This window comes from Geospiza fortis, unplaced genomic scaffold (genome assembly GCF_000277835.1).
Source record: "Geospiza fortis unplaced genomic scaffold, GeoFor_1.0 scaffold98, whole genome shotgun sequence".
NCBI lineage: Eukaryota > Metazoa > Chordata > Aves > Passeriformes > Thraupidae > Geospiza > Geospiza fortis.
Genome location: NW_005054306.1, coordinates 998,967 through 1,018,535, shown reverse-complemented (window position 1 = coordinate 1,018,535; position 19,569 = coordinate 998,967). Strand labels below are relative to the sequence as shown.

At 40.2% G+C, this 19,569-nt stretch overlaps 1 protein-coding gene across 2 annotated transcripts in view; it reads right to left on the bottom strand.

The window, feature by feature from the left end:
* Positions 1-1,852: 1,852 nt before the first annotated feature.
* UBXN2A (UBX domain protein 2A) overlaps positions 1,853-19,569 on the bottom strand; it is a 19,736-nt gene continuing 2,019 nt past the window's right edge. Inside the window, exons 1-7 of one of the 2 annotated variants that reach the window (XM_014312081.2) lie at positions 19,503-19,561; positions 16,094-16,147; positions 14,535-14,670; positions 12,632-12,741; positions 10,926-11,066; positions 6,081-6,245; positions 1,853-3,241 (exon numbers count right to left, since the gene is read on the bottom strand). In XM_014312081.2, the coding sequence (XP_014167556.1) occupies positions 2,953-3,241; positions 6,081-6,245; positions 10,926-11,066; positions 12,632-12,741; positions 14,535-14,670; positions 16,094-16,134 (882 nt within the window). In that variant the 5' untranslated portion in view covers positions 16,135-16,147; positions 19,503-19,561 and the 3' untranslated portion in view covers positions 1,853-2,952. Of the gene's footprint in view, positions 3,242-6,080; positions 6,246-10,925; positions 11,067-12,631; positions 12,742-14,534; positions 14,671-16,093; positions 16,148-19,502; positions 19,562-19,569 lie in introns of those variants that run through there. The other variant, XM_031066704.1, reaches the window with a different exon arrangement.

Here is a 19,569-nt window from a genome sequence, read left to right as displayed (position 1 = left end):
AGAAGAGGGTTTAACGAAGCCAACAGGACTTGTGACCTGCTTGTCTTGGGGAGATGATGACTAATCAATCTCTACACCCAGGGCTTTTTGGTGTGACTGATTCGAAGGGCTCTGCTCCTGCCAGGGTCACCTGGTGGGTACTGGGCAAGCACTGCAAACCATGCCATGAAGTACTGACTAAAATCCTGTGCAGCCTCGTTTGGTAAGAATAATTACAGCATATTTGCAAAATTCTGAACAGGATATTAAAGAATTTTCTAAAAACCAGACCTTTAACAAAAATCTGAGATTGTGGCCCTAACACATCTTATTGAAAACTCTCTGAAGGGGGTCTCTAGGGGCTGATGCCAGATGAGGTTCAAAACAGAGACAGATTGGCCAGTACCAAGCTAAATACAAGGTATGCATCTAACATTCAAATTCAACATTTAGGTTGTTTTGTCTTTACACACTGTCTTCATAACACATTAAACACTTTCTTCCTGCATTTGCATGTTTCTTCATAAAGGGAAAACTACAGAAAACATTTCCTTTTGCTGTTCTTCTCTTGGCTGTTTCAGTTTTAATGTAAAATATCTTCAGGCAAGGCTTTACTCAAAATAGCAAAGGCTTGTGAAGAAACAATGAATAACTGATGGTATTTGTGAGTTTCACAAATTCTAGCACTGATCAAGCCATTTATGCTGTTGTTTGACCAATGCACAATTGCTATCTACAGACACTACAGGTAGCTAAACCAAAACCAATTAGATTTAGGAAGGTCTTCTATTAATTCCAAAGATTTTCTCCAAATTAGGAAATAAGTTATTTAATCACAGTTTGTTGCCTTTATTTAAAGACAGTTTCTAATCTAGCACGGGATTAATGCAGCCAGCATCACTTCAGACTTCTCAAAGATTTTCTCTCATTTTATAATTAAGATCATAACACTTTCAAACTGCAAATGCACTCTCAAGTACACCAAAGCTGCAGTCAGGCAGCTGGTTTTAGTCAAGCACCTAACTGTCCAACTCTCTTAAAATGCTGGTAGCAGACATGAATCAACGTTGAAATACAAAGCTTACTGCTCCTTCCAAATGGATAGCAAGCAAAATTTACCCACTTCAGAATTTTACACTCCCCCCTTCAATTTCAAACTTACACTATTTATTTCTTCCAATTTTTGTGCTGCAAATGCATGAATAGTAGTACACTGTTACTTTTGACATTTCATGTGCCTTTTAGATAGAACAACTGAACTCACAATCAACCACATGTGCTTTTCTAATACTAGGTTTTATATTAAGATAAATTTGAAAGCACTGATTAAAATTCCCTGTTCAGGAAGCTCTGGGTACTGAGGATTGAAGCTGTGTCTGTACGTAGTTTGTCTTTTCCATTTTACTAATGTATTTGTCTGCACATATATTTTTGTTTTTCACATAGGAGTCAGTGCAACAACAAAGAAAATTTAATTGAACCACTTGCTACATAAACCTGAATGGCACAGTAGCACAGGAAGTTTATAGCACTGGAAAGTGTTTAAAGGCATAGTTTCCAGAGATTTGTTTTTTGAGGACACTAAATAAATATTTGCCCAGTTGACTTTCATTTCAAACACACCATGAGAGATGCTGAAGCAAACCAGTTTTATATATATCCCTGGGAATGAAGGAGAGTACATCCCTACTCTGAAGTCTCACTACTTCTTAGAATAAAAGTTGCTCCAATGAAGTACTTTTCTATTTAGAACAAAACCAGGAAAACCCAAACCAAACTTTCACTTAACCACACAAAAGAACTCCAAGCCCAACAACCATCCTTCGGCAGAGGTAGCACAGAGAAGTCAGGACTTGCTGAAGATCCTGGGATATGTCTTACCTGGAGATTTTAGTTCCGTTCACAAACCCACAGGCTTAGTAAACACAGTACAAAATATTAAGTCTTTACGTTGTTTTCTCTTTTAGCAAAACATGGAATAGTTGGCTACAAACTTATGCCTCAAGTACATGAACAGCAAAATAAAAGATTTGGATGGAAATGGGGCAAAGTGGAGAGAAAAATGTCAGTTTTCAAGTAAGGATTTTCAACAGCTTTGAAACTTGACCACATGCAATTGGTGTCTCCATCAGCTGGGCAGCTCAGGAGAGAGGCAGATAAACAGTACAAAAACAACTGCGTCCCTCTCAACTACTACTCCTACTTGGTGATAGCCAAAACAGCTGAAGTTTCTGTGTGACAAAGCTACAAGTGGGTCCCTATGCTGATGAGCTAGGTAGTTTAACATCACCTGACCTGCAAGACACCCGTAGCAGCCCAAAAGAAGCAGAAACCACTTCAATCATTGATAAGAACAATTCCTTCAGAGCTTACTTCGAGGCACTTCATATGCAGTATGCACCAAACTATCTCGTTTGTATCTTCTCACACATGCACCTACCACCATGTGGAAACTTGACAGAACATTATTACACTGCAGATCTTGTGACAAAAGTTACATCCTGAAGATTTTCAAGGTAGAGTTCAAATGTGAGCTTGCTTGCAGTATTGGTTGTCAAAGAGTTACTGAGAGAAGAATGCAAACTGCAGCAGTTTACACTACAATATAAGTGAAATGTTTCACTTTAGTCCAAAGTGCAAAAATAAATACTATTTTTCCTTAAAAGGTGCTATCAGTAGTTAAGTCTCAGAGAACTGTTCCACCTAGACACACTTATTAAATACTAAGAAGCTTTTTACCTAAGGAAATTCTAAGGATGATCTGCTGTACAGTTAGCTCTGCTACATTACATAGCCAGGCTCTGACCACCCAATTTAGCTGAAAATATCTCTATTATAGCAGACGACAGCACAGCACCCATTCTGCTCTCTAAGAGCACAGTGCATGAGGATGTGAGGGCATCCACATATTGCTGGTTACATTTTTGGTTTTGCCTAGTTCACCCTGCAGATAATTTTTGGTCAGTTATGAAGCTAATTTGATCTTGTACTATTGATAGCATTTTTTTGCTCATTCTTGAGTTGTCCATTAGGTGTAGCAGCACTTTTGTAGTCATTTTCAGGTGCTTTTATCACTAAGAGTCTGAAAGGTTCAGTTGTTTTCCGAAGTCTCTGAACAACAACGGCGTTTTGCAACTTTGCTTCCTCAAGCGTGAGTGTCTCATCCTGCAGCTCTCGAAAAGGCAGGGAGGTGGTCAGTGTGAAGGGAACACTTCCCTCAGATGCTTGATACTTTGTTATGAAGTCTCTGACATGGCTGATTCTGAGAAGAGAGAAAGATAAACTCAGTATTAGAGTTTCGGCACTGCAGTCCCCACACACGCGCATAACATGCACTGCCACCATGGGACAGGAATAAAACAGCACGGCATGGAATACCTGACAGCACAGAACTGGAGCAATGCACATGAGGTGGTATCCGGAAATGCCTGATCCACTTGGGAGGTAAGGACCAAGGTCTGCATGCTCTGAGTAGTCCCAAGGGGACAAGCACGAGTATCTTATTCTGAGCACTCAAATGCACCATTGTGGCTCAGATGGTAGCTACACACACCTACCATTTCCTAACCAGCTGGTGGAGCTCTGACCTGAGGGCTCTGTAGCCAAGAGCCAAAATAAAGATGCCTCCAGTGTGTGGTTCATGTAGCAGAACCATAATAAAAACAAAGAAAAAGGCTTTGCAAAAACTATTTGGACAGCTGATACATTGAGTAGGTCTACATATAGTCCCATCCTCCCAAAGCAGGGGCATGGTGAACTCACTACAGAGTCAAGCTGTCCGTGAAGAGCCTTGCAACAACTGAGCAAGACACAAGTTTTGCTGTGGAAGAATCAGGATCGGCTCATTTAATTAGAAAATGAAGATGAGAAGATACATCTGTATGAATAAGATTAACACAGTATCAATGTCCATTCTCTGGTCCTGAGCTCAACTGGCAGACTGGCTGCTGGCAAATTGCTAAATTCATCCTTCCTCTCCCCCCGTGCACAGGGTCTCCCACGAGGTTCACTGTCTCCTGGGAATGGTCCAGCACCTGAGCTAACAGCTGAACCATGGATGGTTAGGTATTGACTGAAGAAGTGCTGGCTGGCTTGGGGCAATGCCATCCTAACATTTTAGCAGTACAGATGCCCGAGAGTTTCCAAGCCACTCTCTAGGACAGACAGAGGCAGCAAAACAAAAACTGATTCCTGTGCACACAGACCTCAACACAGAGACACTGCTTGGTCTTGTAAGTCAAGAGTCTGAAAAACCTCAAGCAGGACTAAATTTTTGGTTGGACATTTACAGGTGTCTACATGCATTATATCAAATTTCACTGGGTTCCAAGAGCAACTCAGGCAATTAGCCACCAGCTCTCTGCTTCTGGGTGAACAAGTTCCTTTCCAGGCTCTATACCTGATGCTCCAGGGTCACACAAACACATTAAGTGCTGAAGAGGGGACACAACTCAATCCAGGACACAGCTCTGTGAGCTGTTCCTACAGTTCTGCTCTCCTAGCTGCTGCACTCTCATGTCTCAGTTCCCCACACTGCAACACTACAATGCTTCCTGTGCTTCTGCTCCCATCTTTCACCAGTAATCAACTGACATCTAAGCCAGCAGTTACTGTGGCACCGACACAATCTAACTGCCAAGGGCTAAAAGTCATCAATTTACCCAGACACTGGGTAATGTGCTACATATGTGTTACATGCTATTAATCTATATCTTAGTTAACAAATAGCTGTCTCGCGCACTGAAAGGAGTGCTGTGTATGCAATCATCACTCTCAAGGATATGTGCTCTAAAAGGATTTCCCTCTGGTTCTTATCAGGTTAGACACAAGTACTGTGTACAGCAGTACTAACCTAAATGTGCTGGTCTTGTGGCAAGAGGCTATGTTATGACAGAATATTTATTCCACATATTTATTGCACTTCAAAAAGAGCATTACACCAGTAAAGCTGTTTTTCTGCTTATCTCAGATGTGTTTTTCCTCTCAAAAACACTTAGCAGCTGTTCAAATGGTTATTTACTATGAAGACAAAAAGCTTCTAAATATACTTAAGTGTGTGGGACCTGGAATAATTGAGATATGAAGCCCTTCAATGAAGTATTGATAATTAAAATAGCAATTTACCCTTCAGCAGTACATCACAACAGTGTTTCAGTTCATATATCAGGCTGCTAACAGTAATAAATTAGTACAAGTCAAAGAAAACACTACAGTCATTAACCTTCAACAGCTGAGCTTTCCTTCTGACCAGCCACAGACATACAGAGTTTATCTTGACAGCAGCCTGGCTTGTATTAAATCTGTGATACCTTCAAACTGCTTCACAGAGAAGCACAGGCAACATATCCTTTCCACATGACATGACTGTACAGTACTTCAGTGATTTCTCAAATTCAGAATTGAGAAAGGTCTCTAAAGACAGTAGCTCTGCAATTTAATGGTAAAGTGTTAATCCCACTTTCTCAAAGCTCCTGCATACATGTGCTGTGCTGACATCTTCTGACATTATCCTCATTTCTAAGCCTCTTTGGGAACCAGAAATTTTACTAATTAAGAGTTAAACACACTGTGTGCATTCTATTCTGTCCATGTTGACATGCAGGGGATGAACTCCCTGCCCAGTGCACCAACTCCAGCCCTCCCCAGAGGTTTCTCTGGCTTAACTCTAAGTCCCTTTCTCCAGCTCTCACATGTGGTACTGCCTATGCCCAATGACCAGCAGGCTTTTTACTAAGCCATTTGTTCCAGATGTATTTGTTTTGTGGGAGATCTATCATGTTAAAAGCTCTTTCTTCTAGTAATGAGCAATATGTACACCTTAACTTTCACTAACTTACAAAGAACTCCTACAGTTTCCTCAGATTTTCCTTTACACTCAGTTATGAACTGACTTTTAACAGTTCACATTTCTCTTATGTTTGCTTGTCAGCTAAAAGGTTTCTCAAATTTTCAAAGATTTTCCAAATACAACTGAAGAGCAGTCCAATGCTAAGTGAACTGAGGAGGTAGACTAGTCATAATAATTAAAGACTTAAATGTACAGGCATTAAGTCATATAGTTCAGATGCAAATATATATGACAGTGGTTAAATAAATCCTACCTGTGAGAAACATTGAATTTCTGAATTATCCTTTCCCCATCAGCTAACCAGATCTGGACATTGGTGATAGGCTCCAAATCATTCAAGGGTACTAAAGGCAGGTGTCTTTTGTCATCAGGTCCTGGATGATTGTCTCTCACTTGAGAGATTATCTTTGGAGTAGCACTGAAAAGAAAAGCCACATGAGGTTATGGCTGCTGTATTCACATGCAAGTTCAAACTTCCCCCCAGACCTCTGCTTCTGGAGCTTTCTGCCCCATAGCAGAGTGTGCTGATAACTTTTTATTTTAACAAATATAGGAACATTAACAGAAATATCAGCTTTTTTCTTTCTTCCTTTTTTTCCTACATGTATGCCATTATTTTCACTTACAGACTAAAACATGCTAAAGAATTTCAGTTTGCTTGTGTTTAACATTTTTATAAGATGGAAAGGAGCTTTAAATATCAGAGGATTAAATATGAATATACAAGAGACAAAACTGTCTGAAGATTCTTCACGCATTTTTGTACTCTAATCACACAGGTGAAATTTAAAGGGGGTTGAGTATTGAATTTGCATACTCAAAGTTCATTTTCAGGGTAATGTGATTACAGTAATTCAATTTAACTGAATGTTGTTAGCCTTGATTTAGACTCCAGCATCATCTATCTCAGCTTAGAAGAATTACTCATCTATCAGAAAAATTGACTTAATGTGAAAAACCCAGACGGATGCACACAGCAGTTGGATTTTTTTTTCCTAAGGCATTTTCCACAGCTGACCAAACCACAGGGGCAAAGATTCATAAAATGACTTAACAGAATACATCAACCTCAGTCCAAGTGCATAGTCTTAAAATACAAACAAAAAAACTGCTGGCAAAAAATGTTATGCTGAAGAAATGCCTAGAGCTTAGTGCTTCTTTCATGACTAAGCTTGTTCAGCATGTACAGTTTAAATCCTCACTGGGCCTGATCCAATGGGCACATTCTCAAGTCCCGTGAGTATAACCAGATGTTTGCTTGCAGAACAATAGCAGTGATTTAAGGAGTTACCATTTCTCCTCTGAGCTCAGCTGTGGTCACAGACTACATGAGCACTACATGGCAGTTTGCAGAAAAGCTCTTTGCACAGAAAACTGGTAAGTTACAGCTCCTTGAGAGAAAAGTGGGTAACTGAAGTCCATAGAGTAACAGTTGTAACTATGTTGCACACCTGCTTTGCAGACAAACCCCGTTCTTATGTTCTTGTACCTGTATTAGTTTATTCACAAGGCAGAAAAGTCACAGCTAATTTATTATTAGCTAAAGACTTAATATGTTCAGGCTAATAAAGCTGAAGTCTTAAGTGCAACTTCAGTCAGAGCTTTTTCAAAACCTTTTATTGCCCATTTAAGCGCTGCCCTGACTTCTAGGTTATTAGCCAGCAGAGGCACTTTTTTGTATCTTCCACAGAAACAGCAAAAAGAATGAGAATCAAGAAATCTCATTTCCAAGCGAGCAATAAGAGATGTTCACTGTGGAGACAGGTAAGAGGTACAGAACTGTTTTGTATTACGCAGAAATCAGCTGGGGCACAGGGACTTGGCACCAACAAATTACAAGAGGCACATCTGTAAAATATTCAGGCATTCCTACTACAGGTGATGTACTAGAACCCACCTGCCTCACAAACAACTTCTGTTCATGCTTGACCACAATACAAAATAAAACTTAACTGCCCTCCAGATCAGGAATAAAAGTACCAGCAAGAAAATATTAAACAGTTTTGCAAGCAAATAAAAAAAAAAAAAAGAAATTTCAACTCATACTTCAGTCCAGCAATCCCAGCTCTTGCTGGTTCAGACACTGCAGAACTCCTGTGAGTGAGCTGCCTCCAGGACAGCAGAGGCTGCAGATGTGTCCAGCTGTAGTGTCTGGCTCAGGCTGGGCTGGGCTACACCAGTCCCAGCTGTAGCTCAGACAACTGCCTTGAAGGACATCGATTTTGGTGTCATTCCCAAACCAACCTCCTTCACAGTCACAACTCCACATGCAGCAGGCACTGGAGGTGATTCTTTCGATAGCAAGTGTGTGTGAGACTGAAGCCAGCACATTAAGTGAAGCTTTAAGAGAATGCTAGGGCATCTGTATTCACCAAGATCTAAAGCACTTCTATATGTAAAAACTTTTCTCTTGCAGAAGTGACAAATAAAGCCATCTAGTGGTGGGAGCTTTGACTAAAGCCAAACCCCAAGAATCTAAGTCTTATTAGCCTGAGATCGAAGCATTGTAACTCCTTTTAAGGCTTATTCTTTTATAAGATTATCAACAGAAGATGTAAACTGGAGATCGAAGAGACCTAAGAGCATCCTGTCAATTTTCTGACAAGAGACAGTCCAGCAGTTAGGTATCATGCCTTACCCTGACTGATGGTTAGGCAGCTTGACACACAATGCTTTAGCCTAATGAGGTTACAGAGCAAGCTTGCTTTGCTACAAGGGATTTCAGTCAATAGTTTAATTAACATGTTTCTGAGGCTGTCTCAGAGATGCACAGATTAGCTCAATAGAAAACTGGGGTTGAAAATCTAGTCATAAATCCCAAACTATGAAATTCAGCTGGACAGTGTTAGATAAAACAGAGTATACCCATTAGTTACACAGGTTCATAAGGCACATTGGAAAATTTTGATATGTCTTACTTATTTCTCCTGTAGAACAAAAAGGCAGAGGATCAAGCTTGTCTGAGCTATATCAACATATATGTTATTTCCAGATCCTCCAACTAATGTTTTGAGAACTAGTCAATAGACCAATTCAAAATGGTTCATCCATTACAAAATCCCTCCACCTGGAAACAGTTGACAAAATATACAAGATTAATTTTATAAGTTTATTTGCTAAGCAGAGGTTTAGGTAGGCTATAAGATAAAGTAAACTCTTCAGTCATTTGTGTCTCTCATTTCTGACTAATCACACAAATGCAACTGCAGAAAAGGAGTTCTATAGCTTAAAACTTGTTCCAGGTCTCAGTTAGCTCTGGTGCTGCCCCACAAAGCTTTTCTGCTGCAAGGGTCGTTCATGCAATTTATTAACAGCAGAAAGTGAGCACTACTTCATGGCGTAGGAATACTTATGGCTCATGGTTCCAACATCAGCACTAATATCTACTTGTTTTTAAGGAAAAGGCTTTGATAGCACAGCACAGAATAGACAAAGAAGAGTAGGGAAAAAATAAAAAATAGAACGTCTCCGTGTACAAGACCAGCGAACTGAAATTCACAGATTAGCATGTTTCTGAAACCTAACTTGCCTACTGGGAAGCAAGATCATTACTTGCTGTAGGCATGGCAGAGCACAAGCAGTGACTGAACAACCCAGCATTTAGTACTGCTTAGCAGCAGAAACCCAGCACACTGAAGATCTTTTTGGTGTTGTTATGAACAGCTCTACTTGTAGACATAACAAGGTTAAGTTCTTGACCTCTGTTTGCTCAGGATTTTCACGTCACCAAAAGCAAATCTTGCAGCATCCCACCCATCTCTCAAGGGAAGGTTTTCCCATTGTATCTACTCAATGGTCTGTACTCCAGAAACAGATGAAACTCATAAAACAGATACTTGCTTCTCTGAGTCAGCCTGGAACCACTCACCCTTTACCTTTATCAGTCTTTTGCTCTGCACATTATCATCCTCCCCTGCCTCAGCTGTTCCTGCCCAGGTCAGGCTTTCCCTCAGCACAAGCTCTGGGCCTTAACAGCCAAACCCTTCCCACTTAATTGAAACAAGCTGTTCACCTAAGGCTGCACCACAGCTTGGGAACTCCAGCCTGCAGGTCACTCAGCAGTGCCACCTGGTCACAGAACATGTCCTGGTCCCTAGGCCAAAGCCTGCTTCTACAGGCACACAAGTCTTGCATGACAGGGATATGTCAAGCAGATAATGTGGCTGGAGTAAGCAAAAGTCACAGGGATCAAATAAATGAACTCCTGGCATGTTGCCCTACAACAGCCTTCCAAAATACAATAGTTGGTTGTAAATCAAGTCCAGTTTCAGCATTGGCATGAGCGGCCGACACGCTTCAGCTACAAAAAAGACACAGATCACTGTAGAATGCTAAAATGCCTTACTGCAATACATGCATGATTAATTGCTGAACAATTTTAAGAGAATGCAAAGTAACCTCTTACTTCTTTGGTTCTCTTTATGGGATTGTCATACTTCCCCCTCTTCTCAAATTACTGCTAATACAGCTTAAAAAGAGATTGTTTTCTCTAAAATCATGGAATAGAAGAGTGACGGCATTTCAGCTGGAAACAATTCTGCTAATATTGAGACCTTGAACACAGAAAGCCAAGAGCTTCCTGTCTGTATCAACACAGCAACACGTCCAGTGGATTGTGGGAGCCAATTATCCCCCAAGCTTCATGGAGAGACACCAAGATGCCTGCAGCATGGAGCTCTCAACTGTCAGCAGATGCTGGAGGAGAGCAGCTTGTTCAGCCTGCGGAAGAGATGGTGGTCGTTGTGGGGCACATAAAAGCAGCCTGCCAGGGTCTGCAGGAAGAGGTGAAGCTCATTATGGTGGACAGAAATTCCAATGAGAGGCATTCAGACTGGATATAAGGAAAACATTCTTTCCCATAAGGACAGTACAGCACTCAAGGCTGCATAGCCACTGCACAGCCTCTGCTCTTATGGGATTTCAAGACCCAATTGGATAAAAGCCTAAGTAACCTCATCTGTCTCCACAGATGACCCTGCTTTGAGCAGGAGTTTAGACTAGAAAACTCCAGAGATTGCTTGCCACCTGAATTTTGATCCTTCACCACGGGTATAGTTCCCTTCAGCTACTCAATCATAGATCACACCAGCCTACTCACCTTCCTAATCTGTAACCATGTCCAGAAAAGGGATGAAACATTGGCTTTTTCGATGACAAATACACCTTATCCTTTTTATCTTCCACTTTCACTTCTACCTCCTCCTTATCAAAAACTTTTTGCAGCTCAAAAGGCAGTTCGCTTAAGAAAAAAAAAACAAAAGGTCAAAAAAAAAGGTATTATACTGTTTTCAGTACACAAAATAGACCAATGATTAATACCTGTTCAACATTTGGCCCTTCAAGGATGATGCTTTTAAAAACCATCTTCACAAGTATTCACTAAGAATTAGGTTAAATGCATAGCATACAAATAACTTCAAGTTCCTGAATAGCAAATTAACTAGAAAGTATACAATTAAAAAAAACCCTGTGATGCAAGTTGTTGAATGATGTTCAAATTTACTCAGCAGTTACCACTCTAAACACATAATGTGTAGGAAGTTGAGTGTTGCCATACACTGCTGCAAAGGGTTCAATTATTTTATCTCCATAGGAAAAAAAAAGAAAAAGGCTTTAAAGAGGAAGAACTGAGTTTAGACACAATGTATTTAATGACAAACACAGATCTCAGCTTCTAAAAATGATATCATCACTAACAGCTCCACTCTTTAGTGCAGTAACATCACCTTGGTAATGCTTTAATTGCATGAAGCAGAATACAACAATGCCTTTGCCTCTGAGCTCTGAGGCAGACAGTACAGTTTTGGGTGGTGGGGCTCAGCTGGCACAGAGGCTGTACTGAATCCTTCTCCACCATCAATGATTATGCAGAAACCATCTCATAATTAGCATCTTCACAGGTAAACAGTGGAATAAAAGTGGTAAACTTTTGATGAATGCACACAAAGGGCTTTAAACAGTGCAGTTAATTGCTATTACAACTAACACAGGCGACAGACATACAGGAGAAATAGTGTAAAAGTAGTATTTTTGGTGGCCTAGCAAAATATGGAAATAAAAAAATACAATGACTTAGTAATTTCACATGCTTGATAAGGAGGTATTAAATTACATTATCCATAAAATTATATTCTTCTCTCCATTTGTACAGGGTGAGGAAACAGACTACAAATTAAAGGCTCAAAATAACACTGGTTAGTATGGTCAAACTCCTTTTTTAAAGCAACAACTGCAAACAGTAGCAGAAATCAGGACAGCACGTAAACTTTTAATACAAGGAAAATGTAAGATGGCTATTAACACAGGAATTTATGTAAGATTGTTATATATACACAACAGCAAGTTTGTACTTGGAAAAAATGTCAGAAATTTAAGACTGATCAGAGTTGCTTGATGACACATAGAACATCTGTGCCCATTTAAGGCTTTTCATCAACAAAAAGACCATAAAACCAGAAATGCTCAACCCCTTTTGCACTGAGTTCATTAGTCAAAATACCATTTGATCTGTAGCTCTTATTGGGCACTGATTTATTCTTTATTTCATTGTGCACCTGCTGTGCCCCCTGCCAACACTGGCTTTTATCTATTCATCAGCAACTGTACAACTACTGCCACTGAGAGCTGTGTTAAACCTGTTGATGTTCCAACAGCCATTAGCACTGCAGGAACAAGACTGGCAGGGCCTGTGCTCCTACAGGGACACTGCAGTGCAGCAAAGCCATGTAAAAAATTTAGAGCATAAGCTAAGTGCTGCCCAAAGCACATAAACTCAGGCTGGTTAAGAACACAAAACTCACTTACCCCTTTTTAATGGACTCCAAGAACTGCTGGTTTGCAACATCAGCATAGCTCCGAAGTTCACCGTCATTTACCGTAAACCCGTTTTTCCAAAGTTTAATGATTACATCAACCTACAGAGTAAGAACATTTCTCATTCTAACACTGATGAAAAAGATGCTTGGTATACACACATACCCTGTGATTATAAATCATCCACTTCATGGACTAAAAATACTGAGAGCAGCCTCACTGTAATCTGCCTTGGCCCCATGCCAACAGGCACAGCAACTGCAAGGGCTAAGTGATATTTCTAAGTATCTTGTGTCAATCAGGGTTATAAACAAACCTTCCCCCAAACATTTTGGCTTCCTAGATCAAGAACACTCCTTCAATTCAGCAGAGGAAAAAATATAAAATAGCTGGACTATCCCAGCCAGCTGCAACTCTTCAAGAGTTAATTTGAGAGCACACATGCCTGGTGTTGGAACACCAAGTGCCAGAATAGTCCAGCTGGGGATTTAATAGGGTAAAGCCTTGTTCCAATCATTCAGGAGGATTTTCTCAAAGTAAAGGCATTGAGATTATGCATGCTGAAGCCTTTCACTCAGGAAATGAAGTATCAGAAACTTTACTTTCAGACAGTCATATACTTATGTTACCCTAGAATTCCTGGGTGTATTCAAAACCTTGGTTGTTATGGGAATGAAAAAATAAATTCTCAGTAATTCCTTAACTTTGCCAGAAATCATCCACTACTCCAAGCTGTAGCCATTGCAATGTTTACTGAAATCTCTCCAACTGTAAGACGGATATTTGAGATTGTATTTTCATATTAATGCACCATGCCATTTAAGGAAGCATTTGGTTATTGAGGTTTGATCCCTGCAATAACACTGTCTTGGCAGATACTTGGCCACAGATGAGGCCACAAATGCAGAATTCACCTCAGCTGAAAATTAGTTTGAATGAGGCTTGATAGCACCTGACAAGTTTGTTGGGTTTTTTTTCCCAGTTTGACTTGTTAGGTGACTGCTACATAATAAACAGCATGTGCAAACTGCTGAACAGAATTCCTTGTCTTTCCATTGGGTGATCTGTCAAAAGAAGCAGACAGCACTCAGCAAGATTAGATTCCATCAAAAACTCTTGTGTCTCATGGCACCAATGCATATGGAAAGAGTTCTAATTTTGGGAAGGTTCCTCTACAGTGAGCCAGAATGCAAATTTAACATGGACTAATTATTCCACACCAACTTGCCATTTAAGCATTGACACAACTAATGCCATGGAACGCTATTTCAGGACTGCAATTTAAGATATTGCTCCTGACATTTCATTTCTTCGAGGGTCAATTAAGGATCTATGAACATAATTTCTAGCAATGCCCACTCCAAATTTCTTCTTGTCATCTTTGTTCTACATGGCCTTTTCTCCCTCCCCTTACCAGTCACTGATGAGTAACAGAAAAACACGAAAAGGAGAGAATCACTGAGATACAAACCCACACTGAACATCCCACTACAACCATAATTATATGAATAAGACCAAATGAAAAATATTTGGGCTATGCCTCTGCATAAAAAGGCTGCAGCTCCTTAAATAACTTCTTATGTAACAGTACTTGTCATTCCTTGAACTCCTGCTCACCTCACTCCTTCCTAATAAAACAGAAGTGCATTAGCCAACGCCAGCATCAGTTTTAGGATGACTCTAAACCAACTATAAAGCAGTGAGAACCAAAAGCCCAGTAGCAAAGGCCTGGCTGACTGGGAGATGGGAGGCTGTTCCTACAGCTTTCTGAATTCTGTGTGCATTTTTTTACTGATGGACTGGAAAAGACTGCTGGACTTCCGGTATCTGTTCTCCAGAATAGTCCTGGAATGCTGTTATAACAAACATGACTATTTTTTTCTTCACTGCCTACCTGGTTCTTGACTGTAGCTGGGGGCACATACACAGCACCAACCTTCTGAGCTTCTTCGAAAAGGTTATCTACAAAGTAGTCACAGTTTTGTTCTGTACCGTTCAAAATCTGATCATCAGTTCCTGATTTACACATCCTGCAGAAAAAGACAGAAGCATAAATGACTCCTCAGAGGACACATTAGAAGACAAGTAGGTACCTCAGAATCTCAGCACGAAGAAGTATAGAAGGCACACTCCCCTGCACCCAGCTTACTCAGTTTACTGAGTATAAAACATCAGGTCAACTTTGCATTGTGCCTTCTCTATAAACTTCTTACCAATCTCTAACTGCTACAATTTGCACTTCAAAAGCACAAGCTAAAGAACATCATCAAAAAAGATGAACTAATCTATGCAAAGCTTCTAAACTTGGTATCAGAGCTAGGAATGCAAGTTAAATTATTCATACTTCTAACCATCATACACCTAGCTGCTCACCAATGAAAGACTTTCTTTAAAGCAATTCCATGATATGGCTCCCTTGCCATAAGTTTATAAAAAAACCAAGAAAATTGCCCTAGTATTTACTCATCAACCCCAACTTGAACTTCCCCATTCCTAGCACCATCCCAGAAGCACCATTACTGTTTTGGAATGTGCATTAGGGAAACTCAAGTAACTCAACACCACTGCAGCATGCTGAAGAAATACAATGGAAGCCTTCAACACTGTGAAGACTGCCAGGATATTAAAAAAGATGCATCAACCACATCTTTTTATAGAACACTGTATATGTGACAGCTGTTTGTTAGATTTTCACCAATCAAAATGCAGAAATATGCAACTGAATGATTATCTCAGTATAGGTTCTTTGCATAGTAAGAAGATTATGCAGCTTTTCGTAAATATTGCAGGAGTTACTCCTAAGGGAGATTCAGAAAAGTCTATTTTCAGCAATTCAGAAAATAAAAATCCCAGCTCTTGAAAAATTATCCAATTTTACATAAAACTCTGCATTGAATTCAAGAGCAGCAATACTTACTGGAATGCTAATTAGATACATTTGCATAAAATTGAATTGTTTGCAATGCACCTATGCACCACTAGGAATCCCTGGAGATTAACATCTTAAACAAAAGAAAACCTCAATAACTTTAAAGAAGAAATTTCAAAAGTACGCTGTCCACATTTTAGTTTTCTAATAGAACAAAAGAAACTTGAAACATTAATGTAGGTATTCACTATGCTTTAACTCAGAAACAGAACTGGAAAAGCAAACACTTCCACATCAGATGCAGAGCTGCACAGTGAGTTAGCAATTTGAAAGGCTGCCTTGCCTTTAAATATTTTAAATTAAAATATTTACACAGCTCTTTGCATCTAGGAAACATTTCAGGTATATGAAAAATCTTTCAGCAAAACAACAGGATTTTTTTGAAACTTTCAGTATATGTGGAACAGATGAATACAGTAAAAATACTGTATTTTAGAATTTAACATAAAGTTTGAAAAGTAATGACAGGAGACACAAACAGCAGAGGGAAAGGAAGACAAAAAATGGGGAGAACTGGCACCTACCATTCCTTCTTTACAGTTTTGATATTGTCCATGTCTTTCATTCTGGTGCTTCCCCTAATTACAAAAAGAAAATGGTTTAAAACCAAACCAAAACAAAATGCCTATCACACTTTGTCTCCTTTTGTAGCTGAAGCACTCTTTATATTTTTTCCTGTGTTGGTAATACATTTAACCAGAAACCTCAACCTTGCCCCCCACCAAGTCTCCAGATGGTTCTTTGTTTTCCTGCAGTTTCTAATTTAATGACACATGAACCACACATCTGTTCCAGACGTTAAGGAGCAAGGTTTCTTTTTCATAAATGTACAAAATAAATTTCACAATAATAACAGTATGATGTGAAAATACATGCCCATACTTCTGTAAAGGGTGGGGAAAAAAATAACAATCCTTTCTGAATGGCATGGTTTAAAACTTCCCTGATTTTACACAGCATTATGAGATGGTTGCAGAAAAACTGCACTGCCACTGCAGGCATTTGAGTGACCTTCACCTTAACTGTGCATTACTTAAAGGGGCAAGATTTGTCAGGTTACCCTTCCTACCTTACCTCAAGACATTGTTGCAGCAATTCAGAAACTGTGAATTATCATTTCTGGCCTACTGTCAGCTGGCATGAAAATCCTGGATTTGTAAGTACTAAATATGATACAGGATTAGTCTGCTGAGTCAAAAGAAATGAAGAATCCCACACTGATCTCATTACAGTCACTTTTGAATGCTCTGAAGAAAGTCGCCCTAAGTCACTAAGAGCCAGAAACTCCCAAAAACACCCTTAAAAAATAAAATCACTCTAAAATTGGAAAAACCCACAGGAAACCAGAAATTTTCAGTTGCAACTGTGTTCAGAGAGTTAACCCTGACAACCAGTAGTTACAAAGATGATGGTCTGCTCCTGGCAGGTTCAGGATTAAGTTATGACATTGTGTGCGGCATCAAACTAAGCAGTGACAGCCATCACACTCCTGAACAAAGCAAGCATGCACAACACCACTAATATGAATTTTACATGATTTTGAGATCTATTTTAACAAGATGTGGAGTTTAAGGGAAAACAACATCCACTGCAGCACAAATTAAAACAAACAAACAAACAAACCCCCCACCACATGCAGTACTAATTCTCCTTGGTACTTGAATACTGGCATTCTCTCAACTTGAAAGTTAAAATCCATGTAAGACACATTCTGTAGAAAAATATGTAAGCCTCCAAAAAAACCCTACAACAGTCAATATTAAATTTAACTGGTGCTGTTACACATTAAGTCAAAACATATTTTGCACACTTCTGACATTTCACACAAGATGAGGTATAGTCTTTTTTTTCCCCCACAAATGTTCTGCCAGAGCCCTACATCTATCAGGCAAGCCTGTGCTGGTACATGATGATGTTATATGCATATCTGTTTGTTGCTCTTGGAACTCTGCACTGCACTCAGGAAAAAAAGAACTCTCAGTATCAAGTGAGCAGAGTGAAACTGGAATGCCTAGAAAGTGTAATTTTTTCAAACTTCTCTCAAATTCAGTTTTAACACTGGCATGTAGGGTTTTTTTGTGTTTAGCCAAAAGTAATTCTTTGTGGTTTGTGTTAATGTGCTTATCTTCTAATCTTTCACTCCAGTAGGCTACTCCCCAAAGCAACAAGAGCCACCTCCTGCCATCTGCTTTTGTTGATCCTCTGTGACTTGTCATCAGAGCTGTTAAAAAGAAACAGACACAATGAAGCAGCTCTTCAAATTAGCTCTTTGGCTACATTAGGCTGGCCTCAAATGTGCATGAATAGTATTCAAAACTGGTCAGCTGTGAAAGCTGCTGTTCCTTCTAAAGTACAACAGCAATTACACTTAGAAGAAATGTTTGTGCTAATCTCTCTAGGTGAAGAATCATCCTATACAGCATATTGGTGTTTATTATGGCCAAAAGCTGTTAGAACACAGCCATCAGAATGCACTGCAAGCGCTTTAACTCAGCATGTCAACCCAGCCAGCACAAACCACCTCCTCCCACCAACTTCTGACAGACATCCCTAGCTGCTGCTGGAAATGCGAAGAATTTTGGTACGTAATTTTTGCGTCAGTGGCAGAAAGTACCTCAGAACTGAACTACCACCTCCAGAAACTAAATTTAAAACATGGGAAGAAGCTGCAAATGCCAGCAGCCCACCACAGCTACATCTATTAATTGGGGTTAGGATACTCCTGGCCATTCCCACACTGCCCCAGGGATTTCCAGCCCCACCAAGACGCGCCACTGACCCAGAAGTGGCCTTTCACAGCCAGGATTTCCAAACAAGCAGCCCTCAACAGGCATATTTTTTCTGGCAAATAATTTTATGGTCAATACTTCTGAGCCCACACTTCCAGTTATTTTAACACAAGAGAAAAAAAACCAGAAACTATCCGTGAGGCTGTCCTTGCTGTGAAGGGCAGAAATACCCACAGAAGCACATGCAGCCCCTTCCTCTGAAAGCCTGCTAACCTCTTACTAACTTTGGCAGAACAAACTTTCCAGCTGAGAGCTGCTCACAGCACAGTCTGTCCCTGCACAGAACAGAAATTACAGCTGAAATTGCACTGTACCATGCCACAGAGAGACGGGAGGCTACAGAGAAATGGCAAGTACAAATTAATAGTGAGATGAGCATCAAACCTAATGGCCTGAACGTGACTGATGCGCTCAGGTACAAACCACAGCATTCATGCTTCCTCTCCAGCTGGCTAAAGGAGCTGTGCACTCAGAAAGAAACCTGTCCCCAACCTTGATGTCCAGGTGTTAGAAAGATAAATTACTTGTCTGTAGAATTGCCTTGTTAAGGTTTAGGACTTGATATGCTTCAACTATCTCAGATCTAAAGGGGAGGATGCTAAACAAAGCTTGGGAAGAAGGATATACTACTGATGGTGGACGCAAAGAATGCACAATTTACAGGCCACAAGGACATTGGGCAGAACTTCCATGATAAGAAACTAATAAAGCCAGCTCAGTAACTGTGCTGATATCACTTCCAAGTGGGTAAAAGGTAATTCTGGCAGGGCAAAATGACACGCAACTTATAGGTCACCAACTCAAGAAAATCACCTACCTAAAAGAAGAGAAAGACTGAGCACGCAGGCTAATTAGCATGAGAAGGAAGAGAATAATGTAACCAATAAAGACAGAATACTCACTAATAAGAGAACTATGCAAACTTGTAGCCAGTGAACATTAAAGTCTATGCTTGCTAACAGGTATAAAGCATGAGAAGTTTGGATAGTCGTGCTGGCTTTGTGGATTTACCACCCAGCCCTTCTTTCTGCTCAGAACCACAAATAAATCAAGTACCTCGGCTCTGTGTGCGGATTAGCCTCATGCACAGCAGGTCAAAGAACCTATTTTGGGACAACCCCGCGGCTGCGACACCTGAACTCACCCGCTCCCCGAGAGCCAGGCCGGGCACACGCTCTGTGCCACCCGCCGCTGCCAAACAGCCCGAAGGA